Source organism: Nyctereutes procyonoides, unplaced genomic scaffold, assembly GCF_905146905.1.
Source record: "Nyctereutes procyonoides isolate TBG_1078 unplaced genomic scaffold, NYPRO_anot_genome, whole genome shotgun sequence".
In the NCBI taxonomy this organism is placed as follows: Eukaryota; Metazoa; Chordata; class Mammalia; order Carnivora; family Canidae; genus Nyctereutes; species Nyctereutes procyonoides.
In genome coordinates this window covers 17,622,187-17,636,608 of record NW_026575132.1, presented here as the reverse complement: position 1 = coordinate 17,636,608, position 14,422 = coordinate 17,622,187, and the positions used below count along the sequence as shown (strand labels likewise).

At 33.8% G+C, this 14,422-nt stretch overlaps 1 protein-coding gene across 8 annotated transcripts in view; it reads right to left on the bottom strand.

The window, feature by feature from the left end:
• The window catches only part of MAP2 (microtubule associated protein 2), a 288,028-nt gene that overhangs the window by 48,934 nt on the left and 224,672 nt on the right, over positions 1-14,422 (bottom strand). For 7 of the 8 annotated variants that reach the window (XM_055345233.1, XM_055345236.1, XM_055345237.1 and 4 more), the window contains 2 exons: positions 5,280-5,393; positions 3,216-3,293 (listed from right to left, as the gene is read on the bottom strand). In XM_055345233.1, the coding sequence (XP_055201208.1) occupies positions 3,216-3,293; positions 5,280-5,393 (192 nt within the window). The remainder of the gene's footprint in view (positions 1-3,215; positions 3,294-5,279; positions 5,394-14,422) is intronic. The other variant, XM_055345241.1, reaches the window with a different exon arrangement.

The following is a 14,422-nucleotide window of genomic DNA, read 5'->3' as shown; positions in this document are numbered from 1 at the left end:
TAGCTCAGTCCAAATGACAACTATTATGGTTAGGCCAAAAAGAAAAAGATTAATTTAAAAACATCACACCTAGCGCAGTATTGATTCGTTGTACCTGAGTTTCCTTTTAAGTATGCTACCTGTTTATTTTTTCCATCAAAATCTCTGTTTCCCAGAATAAGCACACAACCTGAGAGTTATTAATATTACATCAATTATAATAAATGATTATTCACAACTTACAGTAATTAACATCTCAAATTATTTTTGGTGGAAGCATTCATGCTTCCCCTTTGGGAAAGAGCAGCTTTTAAAAATGTGTGATAATTAATAAAAAGTAATCATAGTCTCAAAATCATTGAATTACTCAATCCAAGAGCTCTCATATTTATGTAAATGGATTGGCAGTCACATGCCTCTAGATTAAAGTTTCTTCCAGAGTGTATTGAAGTAGGAAAAAAAAAATCTCCTAGATAAAAAACCCACATGCTCCTTTCCCACCCAAACTGCTATAAGCTACACATTAATAGAATATTTCCTGGTCTTTGCAAGCCAATTGGTTTGAAGAATTGAAGAGTTGAATCTTGTGACTTTTCACTAATTTATTTTCTGATAAAATTAAAAAAAAAACCTTATACATGCTTTAAGAGTGGTCTAAAATAAGACAGGGGCTAGTATGATTATGTAGATTCATATCTTTCACCTCTTGAGAAAATAATATTACTTGGTCTTTTAAATTAATGAGGTAGCATTTAAAAATACATATTTTTTTCATATAATTAATTAAAAATGGTTATCTGTTTAAAAGCAAATCATTAGGCCTTCCGATAATTTAATGCTTTCTTCTGAAAAAATGGAAAATAAAATTCAATAAAATATAAGTTTAGGGGACGCCTGGGTGGCTTAGTGGTTAAGCGTCTGCCTTTGGTCCAGGGCGTGATCCTGGAGTCCCGGGATTGAATCCCACGTCGGGCTCCCTGCATGGAGCCTGTTTCTCCCCTCTGCCTATGTCTCTGCCTCTCTCTTTCTGTGTTTCTCATGAATAAATAAATAAAATATTTAAGAAAAAATACAAGTTTGGTTTGAAAAATGTTAAGAATAAAATATCTTCAATCATCTTCAAAAGGAAGTTTAAATTTTCCCCAAATATACTCAAACAACACAGGGAAAGCACTCCCCCCAAATAAGGAAACAGTTACTATGGAAAATGTACCAGAATGTGAAAATTATTCTATGGTTTATTTATATTTTCATTATATCTATAATATCACCCACCAGAAAGCAGACTGGGTGAATTCCCAGGTAGATGGGTGGACCCTACTGCTCTTTCTGCTCCAACTCCCATGTAAGAGTTAATAAGGGTAAATTACTTGACCTCCATCCAGCCATACCCAGTGAACATCTTGGGTTAAGAAGATTCTCTGAAAGGCTTGAAGTAAGGGATTAGAAACATTTTCAGTGACCTGAGGGAAGTACAGCTGTCATGGAAGGTTTCCCACTGCATTCCAAGTGAAATCAAGACTCTGAAACATGGCAGATACTACTGACCCATAAACCCCTTTGCTACTCTACCCATTTTTCACTACCCAGGAGCCATGGGATGTCTCCAGTTCCTAGAACACTTTATGCTCTTGCCCACCTGAGTCCCGTTGCACATCCTGGTCTTCCTGCCCAAAATGACTATTCCCTCCATCTTTGCTTGACTAACTTTTCCTCATACTTCTGAGCTCAGCTCCTCACCATCCAATAAATTAAGATTTATCTTAATTTCTATCTTGTTCTATCTTAAAGCCCTCTGTTCTTTTCCTTCCTAGTGCTAATCCAACTTGAAATTATTTATAAGCTAATTTATTGGCTTTCTGTTCTCCATCAGACTGCGTGTTCCTTATAAGCAGGGATCGTGTCTGTTTTGCTCACTAGCATATAGCTAGAATTTGAAAAACACACTGTAGGTGCTCCATAGCTATGTGCCAATGAATGGATAAGGTCAAAAAATCTTTTAAATCTATAAACTAAAAGATCAAATCACATTTTTCAGGAAATTAAATAATAATCATAACTGCCACTGATTATAGTCTCTAAATTTTCTTTTATTCTTTGGGATAATTTAGTTTGGTTAACATTATTTGAGGCAGTAGATTAGAAAAAAAAAGGCCTCAATTTAAGAAAGAAAAAGCTCACTAAAAGAAGCTTAGGTATATAAATCTGTGACGATAGTAAATTATGTTTATTGATAGTTCATAGTTCTGTAATTTAGAAAAATCTCTATTAGGAAGTCAAAGAATATTTTAAAAGAAACTAATTACAAAGTATAAAAATAGTCTTTTGTGATGTTCAATTTTTAACAGTAAAATAACTGCTAAAAGGGACAAGAAATGAAAAAAAAATTAAGGAATAAAGTGGAATGATATTAAAATTCTGATTTTAGTATATGAAAACTAAATTATATTGAAACAACGCTTTAGCTATAGCTCTTCTCTGCCTTCTATAACTCAAATGATACACAAAAGTTAGCTGACTTAAGTCATAAAACTAATAATAGTTTGTTTTTAAATAGTGCCTTTCAGCTCAGATTCTGAATCAAGATTCTTCAAAAGCATCCCTCTGTTTTATTAATAAGAACTGAAAAGCTGACATAGCATTCTATGTTGACTAAATGCATAAATATATTCATGGACAATAACAGGTCTCAGCAGGAAAGAAGTCACGGTCTCAGCTTCCAGTTCACTGCTCTCAATATCAGATTCATTCACTGACTTCTTCATTTATTCATTAATATTTATTGAGAGTTTGCTACAGGCCAGACCCTAGGGAAGCCCTTGGCAGCCACAAAGTGAGCAAAACAGACAATTCCTGACAATATTTCCTTACGATTTCATCAATAAATTTAATTTTGTTCAGTCACTTAGAAGATTGGATTGTATCTTCTCTGTAAGAACATTTTATATTAATTAAGTGAACTGGTTTTCTGTAACTATTTTAGCAATTTAAACACAAAGTTATCTTCTCCTGTATCAAGCAGATATCTCCTTTTTTATTTACTATATTCCTCCTACTTCTGATTTTGTATAGATAAATGATTATACATTTAAGTAAAGTCTTTGTTTCTTCTTGGCTGTTTGAAACAGACAGATCTCAAGCTGGGTCACATACTAACCCATACCAAGTCCACTGCTTATGAATTGATGCTAATTTATCAGAAGACAAACCTTTTCAAAAAGTCCAATGGGCCTTACCTTCTTCCACTGGGACAGTCTGTTCTGAGGCTGGTGATGGAGGTGGAGAAGGAGGCAGATTAGCTGTCTCTTCAGCTGCTAAAGATCAAATAGTGGAAAAATGAGATACAATTAATCCTGTTAGGTCATGAGTTGTGTTAACAGCTGTGCCATCTGTAAAAAGGCCTCTCTATGAAATTTAGGAAAAGATTGAATAGTAAGTTGCCCTTGACTTATTTTTTGTTGTATTGCTTGATTCACATATCTTAAAAAACCTAAAAGGAAAGAGAAATATTTAATATTTTTAAAAAAATTGTTTTATCTTCCCTATAAAAATGGATTAAAAATGGCTGTTAAATTTCTATCATTAATCCCACAAATGTGTCTGCTTGTTCAACTAATAAAATATTTTATTCTGGCCCTAACTGACTATATTCAAACACACAGGCAAGCATTTTAATTTGGATTTAGCTTGACTGACTGAAAAAAAAAATCAGAATTCTATATTGTTCAACTTCTTGATTTAGAAACAAATGTAACCTTCAATCACAGGATTATAGGTGATGTATTTTTAAAAAATATAACAACATTTTGTACACTGAGTGTAATGTCAAACTGTATTTCTGTATATATTCTCAGAAAAGAAAAATGAAGCTGTCACAGCCTAAGGCAACCTTCAAACAGAAACCATGTCCTAGTTGGAGTCAAGTAAACTTTTGGCCTTGGCATTATATGTGAAGAACCAAAGAGAAAATTTCTAAAAGATATAATTCATCCACAGTTAACTCTTTCTTCTTGAGCAACTCATTTGAAGGTAAGGGATTGCAAAAAGGAAATATTCATCATCAAGGCCAGTAGGAATTTTATTTGCTCTATTTTATAGAGCATGTATTTTTTACTCTCATAAAGCAGCTTTGGGATGACCGGTGACTTCTTAGTTCCCTGACCCCATGGGTCTCTATATAACATATTTTAAGGCTTCAAAATTAAAAGAAAAAAAAAGAGGTGTTCTTTAAGGTATAGGAGTGAACCACAAACAGAAGTTTAATGTTTTGAATAAGATAATTTTCCCCCTATTTTAAGAGACAAATAAACCTTTATGATCTAAGGACATCTTACTGCAAATAATGAGTATCTATTATTCTGGAAGAGTAGAATTTTTGTTGCTTAATTTTTGAGTCATTTAAATTGCTTAAAGGAGTACTGAACAGAAAATCAAATATTGACTGAGTGAGACAGAATTGAATATGTTCTATTTTTAGACTTTAAAGATTATATCTTTCTATGAATTAGTTATATGAACATGTGAAATAGACATATGTTGAACCTAAGAGTTTCCTTTCTTGTGTCTCTGCATGTATATACATCATATCTATCTATCATCTATCTATCTATCTATCTATCTATCTATCTATCTATCATCTATCTATCTATCTATCATCTATCTAAAGGAGGGGCAACAAGCCTTTGGCTAAAAGTGTTTTCTCTGGCAAGCACCATTTATTATCTGTTTTGCCCAGGGGCATCTGACTTGTGATCAAGGGAGACAGCACTGATATCTCAAGTGCTTTTAAATGAACCAAGTGAAGACCAGTACATTATATGAGATACAAAGTCATTCATGATTGTAACAAAGCTCTGACTATAGGTTTTTTGTGGCTGGTTCAGGGAGACCCAAACAAGGCTAGACAAACATTCACCAAAACCCATAAAGGGAAATAATCATTTCTCATTTAAGTATTTACACATTTTCTTTATAAGTGGGTGCCATGACATCAATATTCATTGGCTTTATTTTTATAATAAATATCTCTAGTGGTCTAGAAATGAAAATTTAAAATTAGGGGAAATTTAGGGGCAGAGTCTAACTATAAGCATATTACTCTGAAGACTGTCCATATACTACAAATGAGCCTGTCAAGAAAGGTAAAAATAGGTGCCAGGGCCTCCCAACAGAGAGGGGTTTGATGAATGTTATATATAAGGATGAAATAGGAGAAAGGGCCTCTCTTCGACCATGAAGATTTGGTCCTGTGATTAGGATGCTGCACATACAGCTCTTGAACGAAGGTGTTTCTCATTTACCTAAAGGCAGAGCTGCAGGTTGATCTTTATGTTGAGCTTCTTTCTCTTGTTCACCTTTCAGGACTGCTACAGCCTCAGCCGTGACTACTTGAACTATCCTTGCAGACACCTCCTCTGTAATAAATAGTACAAAAGAAAACAAAATAGTGAGATGTCTAAAACAGATAGCAAAGAGGAAAAGCAATGAAACAATATAGTTGATTAGAATTTTATTTTGTCTTCCCCCAAAAAAGTACAAAAGAATTTATTAAATTGAGGATAAAACACAAATACATATAACCAAAAAAAAAAAAAAAAGAAGAAGAAGAAGAAGAAAAGAAAAAAAGAGGTTGACATTCTGGAAACTAGGCAAAATGAACACAGAATGAAAGAAAAATAATTTTATGGCAGTTTATTTTTAAAAAGCTGTTTATACAAACAGAAACAATTAAAATTTTTGTACCAAGTAAAACAAATTCAGAGAAAAAAAGATTCATTTTGGATTTAATATAAAATGTTTTGTAGTTTTCTAGAAAAGTTTGATTGTAAGTTTCTATGCTGATTTGCAGAAATACCATGATTTAAAATCTAAAGAAGATGCCTCAAAACGTGAATTTGTGATCAAACAGCATTATCCAGGATCAGTGTGAACAAGATCTATTCAGAAAGACCTGGGAAGATAAAATTTGAATGAAATACATAGAAATTATATAGCAGATGGTTTCTTTCTAAAGAGCTACTATTCTAGATAGCAGATGTTTTAAAAATCCTTAAGGCCATATGACATATACACTCACCTAGTCAGTATAATAGCTTCATTAAAAAGCAGGGGGAGATTCATCATTAAAATGACCAGCCTGTGAGATGCCAGATAGCTAATTTTTGGCTTAAAGTAGTACCTACTGGAGCATATCCCAATGCTAATGTTATATAACCAAGTTAGAAAAATATTCAAGAAATAATGTTCTATGCATCATAGGCAAAAAATGAAAGAAGCCATTTGAAGGGCGCCTGGTGGCTCAGTCATTTAAGCATCTGAATTGATTTTGGCTCAGGTCATGATCTCAGGGTGGTGAGATCAAGTCCCACATCCAGCTCTGTGTTGGGCATGGTGCCTGTTTAAGATTCTCTCTCTCCCCCTGCTTCTACCCCTACCCAGTCTGGAAAAAAAAAAAAGAAGAAAAAAAAGACTTTTGAGATTAAAAATAATATTCTAGGTCAGAAATAAATTCTCCAGATTTTAGTTTTCATTATCTTTGTATATAAACATCATACTAACAAATAACCCTACTTACAACCCTTATAGAAACAAGTTGTACTGGACAAGGAGGATAGTGGTAATGGGATTTGTTCTCATAATTTTAGCAAAGATTTTAGAATAAATACTTCATTGAACTTTCTTATGATCAAAATTTACACATTTACAAGCAGGTTACCAGGAGTTGGGAGGGGGGTGGGATCCTGTTTCTACCTGGTTCATTTAGATTCCTTACCCCACCCAGGATGACAGAGAGAATAGTGCTTAAAAACCAGCTTTTGGGGTGAGCAATCCACTTGAATCAGATTTATCTGAATTTTAAAAGCTAGATTAGCTGATTGAGCATATTTGCCTTTATATGTCTAACTTCCTGATGTTTTAAATAGCCACCTGACACTGTAACCTATGTATCATCGTAAGGAGTACACTGTAAACACCCTTACCTAGAATGAGTAGCACTCACAGCAACAGAAGCAGTATTTCAAAAATATCATGGTGCTTGCTATGTGCCTAACACCCTGCTAAGGTATTGGTCCTATTTCAGTGAATGACTTACTATTATTACTCCCATTTCACAGATGAGAAAACAGAGGACTAATAGGTTTAGGCCAGACAGTCATACATCATCATTATAAATATCAGATTTAGAAAACCAACTCTCAATTAGGACCTTGTAAAATGCCTTAGATATTAAAACTGTGATTTAATATTTATTTTATGTTTGAAGTATAGTTTTATGAAGCTGAAGACCTCATTCAAATCTTAAGTATGCAAACAGCAAGTACTGAGAGGCTACATAAAAATATTTTCTGAAAAGGTTTTAATTTCTAAGGAAAGGCTCCAGAGATTTACTTCAGGTATTTATATGCTGAGTACTTTTTATAAATCCTTTTTCCACACAATACACTTTGCACTCTCAATTTAGTTTAAACTAAGAAGAATCTTTTTTAAATATTGAAAAAAATGGAAAGAATAATTATGATTTCAAAATCATTTTGAAATAATTAAACTAAATTGAGAGTGCAAAGTGTATTGTGTGGAAAAAGGATTTATAAAAAGTACTCAGCATATAAATACCTGAAGTAAATCTCTGGAGCCTTTCCTTAGAAATTAAAACTTTTTCAGAAAATATTTTTATGTAGCCTCTCAGTACTTGCTGTTTGCATACTTAAGATTTGAATCATAACCATAATCATAATTATCATCAGAATCATAATTATGATTTTGAAATCATAATTAACCTATTTCAAAATAGTAAGGTTATGACCTATTCTTATAAGGTGGTTATTTTTTTCTTACGATTTTATTTATTCATAAGACACAGAGAGAACCAGAGACATAGGCAGAGGGAGAAGCAGGCTCCCTGCAGGGCTTGATCCCAGGACTCCGGGATCACAAGCTGAGCCAAAGGCAGATGCTTAACCACTGAGCCACCCAGGTGCCCAAGGTTGTTTTATCCTATGCAATTTAACTCACAGTATCAAAGTTTTAGAGCTAAAAGGGCTTTAAGAGTAGACTATATCTAAATCCTCTCATTTTGTAGATGAGGAAGTAAAAGCTAGGCATGGTTATGAAAGATTTGCTCAGGTTCACACAGCTGATGGAGGCAAGCTGAGATTAGAACCCCAGTTTCCTAACTATTATGCTATTCTTTCTCCCAAGCAGAAAAACAGCATTAGAAATAATGAGAAAATAACCATAAACTTTAACAGTGTTGTGAGAATGATCAATGGAAATATATGAACTTTTCTAAGGTATGAACTAAGGAAACATATTCACCCTCACACCTACTGTTTACCTAAAGGGCAAAACTGCTATTTGTGACTATATTTTGAGACTATGAACCAAGCAATTGACCATAACTGAGCAGTAACTATATATCCATGCATGTATGTATGTATATCTACCTATCATCTATATCTTCTAGATAACTTAGATATTTTAATAACTTACCTACTTTTGTATATTAATTTCCAATGAAATTCAGATACTTAAAAAAACAATAAATTGGTTTTTAGCACTTACAGAATCTCAGTGTTTCATAGGAAATTCAGTGTAACGGGGAAGTGGAGCAAATACTGCAGAAATTGGCATATATATAAAACCCATGTATTTTATGGATCATTCCTGCATTTCCCTGCTGGTATACATACAAAATGCACTATCTCCTATGGCATTTAGTACATCTTGCATGAAGTTGTACTGGTACACATGTCTTGTCTCCCTTGCTATGTAAAGTACTCAAGTCAAAGACTCTTTATCACCCCAAAGCTCCTTCCATTGATATTTACTCAGATTGGATACTTAACACAATATTTTGGAAGTATGAAAAATTAATATAAAAGGTTTTGTTCATGTTGTTACGCAAGTTTAGAAATAAATTCATGCTCACTATTATATTTACTAGCTTAACCCCTTCCTCAAATTAATCGTTCACTAAATTCTTGTTTAAGTTTTGATGATTTTAAAACAGTATTTCTTAAATGAGGATCCCAGATTCTTATGTAGCTATTGGTCAATTCTTCAGAGCCTGAGAATGCTTAATGTGGATTAAATTTCTTAAATTGGGAAAATAATCCAATAAAAATAGTAAAAAGTATCTATTGGTTTATGTGAACAAATTATAACTGAGCAATGCTACCATACTTTCTTTTTGTATGGAATTGCATTTAGAATAGTTTTGACATTTCGGGCAATTAGTTTATCTGTTGTGGGCTAATAAGAGATCAGAGGTAAAAATTATACAATAAAAAAACGCATTCACATGAGATGTAGGCCAAAAAACATGATGGCACACTATAAAAAGACTTTCAAAATATTCTAGAGACAAGGAAAGGAAAAATTGAATCATTATTTCTCTCCAGTCAGAATGGACATGTGCAACCTAAATCAAATGTACTGTATCAGTCAGTACCACATTTATTGTGAGCAATGATTTAATTTCAATAAAACAATACTATTTATTTTACACAATAAGTAGTAGGACATTTGAATTTTATTGGTTTTGTTGTTTCAGATAAAATTCATTTAGGTGTGTTTGAGTTTCATAGTTGAATAAATGCTTATGAATAAGGCAATTTTACATTTGTATATATTTAAGCAAAACTTGTAAGAAAATAATTTCTCAATCTTGGGAAAATTAACTATTTTTCCTCAAAAGAATTTAACAGACTTTAAGAAATGTTATTTTAGAATAATCGAACAGGGTAAGTGGGAACCCAGTTAATGACATATCTTTAATTTTTTTGGAGCGAATAATATTGCTAAAACTTCAAACAGGTAATTGTATTGCTTAATATTCATTTCACAGTGTGAAAAAAAGGAGCATAGACTTGTTCCGGGGGTTTTAATTGGTCCAGCCACTTTAAAATCTTCCTCTAAGCAAGGGCTGCCATCAATGCAGAGATGGAAGCTTTCTCCAAGGAGAAGCAGCCTTTTACCGATGGAAATCCAATCAGCGGCTCTCCTGGAGTAAGCTTTACCCTTATAGCCTGGTTCCTGGGACAGAAGAGAATTCACAGAGGGTTTGGGTAAAGTTCAGAGAAGATTAATGGTAAACATGCCAAACAAACACAGAAGACAAAGAAAGAGAGTCACAAAATCAGACTTATGAAAATGTAAACATAGAGTTACAGTGTGTGTATGATATATCTCTGTCTCTCTATATATCACTGATTTTATCCATTTATCCATCCTACCTGCCATATATCCAACCATCCATCTATCCATCATATCTTTCTATATAGGAGATCAGTCTTTTATATTGTAATGTTAAAGGAAGTCACATGACTTTAATTTAGAGAAATGTGGGTGCAAACTCTAATCCAGTTATTTCATACTTAGGAATTTACTCAAACTCATTGGGTTTCAATGCCTCACCCATGAAATGGAAATAATAATATCCCCTGTCTCACAGGTCACTGTGCAGATGCAATTGCATAATTATATAACAGGTGTGACATATTAAGGAACTTAAGCTTTCCAAATAGTTCTTCTCCAAGGTGTCTTTACTTTCCCCAGTTATACATTCTTTTAGGTCCTCTACCTTAGTATTTCTGCTTTAAAGAAAGAGCAACTTGGGGGCCTGGGTGGCTCAGTCTGGTTAAGTCTCTTGGTTTGGGCTCAGATCATGATCTCCGGGTTCTGAGATCAGACCTGCATCCAGTACCATGTGGGGCCCTGTAAGTCCCAAGTGGAGCCCATGTCGAGCCCCACGTCAAGACCCATGTTGGGCTCCATGCTCAGCACAGAGTCTGCTTGTTCCTCTCCCTCTGCTCCTTTCTCCACTCTCTCTCAAATAAATAAATACAATCTTAGAAAAAATAAAGAGCAACTAAAGTTCCAACCCAACTAGGCTATTACTATTATGAATGTCAGATAATATAGTTAATCTGCAATCATCCATGTTGATGCCAGGGACAGTGTTTTTTTTTTTTCCCTAGATAAAATTAGAGGGAAGTAAAAACTTTCTTTTTTATTTGTTATCCTCATTTTCCTAGCAGTGTGGGTCCTAGGCTCTAGATTTGAGCAGATTTGATCTGCTCTAGATTTCTGCTAGCAAGTTCCAATTTAGGACCATCTTCTGGGCAGTACTCTAAAAGGCATGATAGCCCCTGTCTACTCTTAAGGACAATTAGTAATACGAAAAACTATTTTTGAGGTAAGAGATTAATGTACATTTTAATTTTTCATTGCTTATTTTCTCTACTTCTTTAATCCCTTTTCTACCCTATTTTTTGTTATTTTTTTCTTTGACACATTTTATCTATAAAATTATGAATAAGACTTAGTTGTTCAGAAGATTAAAGATAAATCTAGATTATACTGGAATTTTTACTGGGAAATTGTTCATTATACACAAGCAAAAGTAACACTGATCTTCACATTACACTTCTTAGTGTAAACTGAAATTATGAAAGGCTCAGTTGTCTTTCTTTTGAGCATCTAAAGTTTTCTTATAGTGGGCATTTTTAGTTTATGTTAAAAATTGTCTTAGTTAAGGAGTGTTTGTAATATGTACTTTATTCTCTCTCTTGTTAATGTCAGGTTCTCAATGCAATTAACTAACAGTAGTTTCTGCACTGCAGTGAGAACCTGTATTTGAATATTATTTTCCAGTAGTGTCATTATGGTGATGAGACAGTTTCTGTAAGTCATACAAAAACATCTCATGGCATGATTCTAAAGTCTTATTATATATCATATTACATGTAAGTAAAAGTCATATTATATGTAGTCAACCAGGAACTAATCTGGCAAGTAATCTGCCCATAAATCAATTTGTAGGAAAACATTAAAAGCAACTTACTTAAAATAAATTTGTCTAATAAGAAGTATTGGTTTTAGGCTGATATAAAATAAGGGATTTAGATACAACCCAGGTATCAGAGTCGTAGGTGATAACAGATCATCATTATACAGATAAACATCTAAAAGTAAACGTGAAGTCTTCTTGAAAATTTATTCTGGGAAACGGCAATGGGGTCGGTGTTCTGAAAACAGTATCAAAGTGGTCCTTAGTAGATAAAACAAAAAGAATGGAAAGAAATAATATTTTTTTCTTGGTTCTGGGGAAATAAATTGTTGGGAATACATATAGGGAGTAAATAGGTATAAGAGACCAACTGGGACAAGTTCTCAACTCCAGAAACCTACCTGATAATACCCAAAAGGTATCATGCTAAGCTACTTACATTTCAACTAAATAATAAACATCATACTGTGATACAAGTTTATTAGACAAGTTGCTACCCCAGGCATTTATTTCCCATCAATGTATTGAATCCACACAATAACACATGTTCTGGATGGGAGAACTGGCAAAATGATGGATAAAGGTAACTTACTGTCCCATTTAGACATCACTTTGACTTACATATGTTTAGCACAAATATTTTATAATAGTAGATTTTTGTGTCAGACAATCTGAAATTAAATTGTCTTTACTTACTAGCTGCAATTAAGTGACAATCTCTCTAACCTTGATTCCCCATCTATAAAGTGGGAATTAAATTGGTGTTCATCCTTTTGTGTATTGTGGCACTTAAATGAAATAATATATATCAACTGCTTATTTAAATTCTGTGTCACCAGAGCCTGGGGGGCCAGTCAGTTAAGTGTCTGACTCTTGATTTCAGCTCAGGTCATGATCTCAGGGTCGTGGGACAGAGCCCTATATTGGGCTCTGCATTGGGTATAAAGACTGCTTGAGATTCTCCTCTCCCTCTCTAAAATAAATTCATTCATTCATTCAGTATCATTTCAATCACTCTAGCTGTCTTGTAGTCATCTAGGTATATAATCATCATTTGATTGACAAAATATAAAGACCTGAAAGTGTTTGTCATACATTGATATAATTCTGTTATTTTTCCCAGTGAGTATCTCCTTGCCAAAATGCTGAACCATCACCTAATAGGCAATAATACATCAAGCTCCTGCCATTTACTATCTAAAATGATGAATAAATTTCATTCTACTATTATGCTTTACTATTCAGCATTTATAGCTGTTGTAGCCTATACAACAGCTTTATACCATGTGTTGATTCATGCTGCACCATTGCTACACTCTTCTGGTATTTTATCATGTCAAATTTCTTAACACACAGTCTCAGGCCCTGTTTTTATAGCATATTTCCAGTTTAGTTATTTTGTTATATTAATCTATCGATATTGCGTGGTTGCTTTATAATAAATGCCGTGGAGTTAAAACTTTTTAAGTGGCCCTGGAAATTTCAACTCGCTTCTGAGCAACACATAAAATTGTTGGTAGACACAGAAGTTTGATTTTGAATGTATACCCTTTCAGTTTTCAGCAGGACCAGCTGTGATACTTGAACACGCAAAGGCTCACCAACTAGACTGTGAACAAAAAAAAAAAAAAAAAAAAAAAAAAAAACAAGTTGGCATATGCTTGAGAGCATATTTTTGTTGACTTCTTTCAGGTTAAGAGAGAAGTAAGAGACACTGACAATAAATTCAACCATATGGAACATAAAAGCCAGTAAATGTTTCTGCTTTTAAGAATAATGGACATAATAATGCTGTGTTAAAAGAAATGACAAGTAAGCCTACCATACACTTGTGAAAGAAGGAAAACAAAACAATTTTAGACAGAATGCTCCTGTCAAGAAAAGGTTTTTCTCAGTAGGGTACAGAATGGTTGCCTAGGAAACTGCTGCTAATTGCTGCTGCTGATGGAAGCTAGTCAACAAGGAAAGCACTGTGTGGTTGGAAGTACTCTGCTAAACAAGCACCCTCGACAAATTCATAAAAACAGGGAAAGAAAAAAGTTCCTTGCTTAATTTGGAGAGCAAATGGCTCCTCAGAAACTATTTCCTGTAATCAACTGGTGAAGGAGGAAATTAAAAGAGCAGGTTGTTGGTTTTTGGTTTGTTTGTTTCCTTGGCACCTTAGCATTAATTAAAGAGGCCGCATTGGCATCTCCTTTCCTAGTCAGACTCCAATTTGATCTCAGAGGTCACCCTTGCCAATGCAGCAGCTGTAGATCTTTGCCGACCCGCTTTTTCTTCCAAAGATTTCTTCTAAAGATTTACTGATTAAAACAAGAATAAATTTAGTTTATGGGAAGAAATGCATGTGAGGTCAGATTCGTTTATGGATATAAACACATTTAAGATAAGGAATCATGACTGCAAAAGTTCAGTTCTGACGGGTACTTAAATTTAAGAAAATATGTTTTGTACCCCTTATAGACAGTGGAACTATTCTTAGTCATTATGGGAAATATAAAGACATGGTATTCCTGTATGTAAATTGTGCTTGAAGTGGGGCCATCTCATTGAAGAACAAATTTTCTTTTCGTTTTTAAAGATTTTTCTATGAAAAATGGCCGCAGATGTTGGCTCATCCATCCATAGTCACTCACTCATATAGCCCTGTTT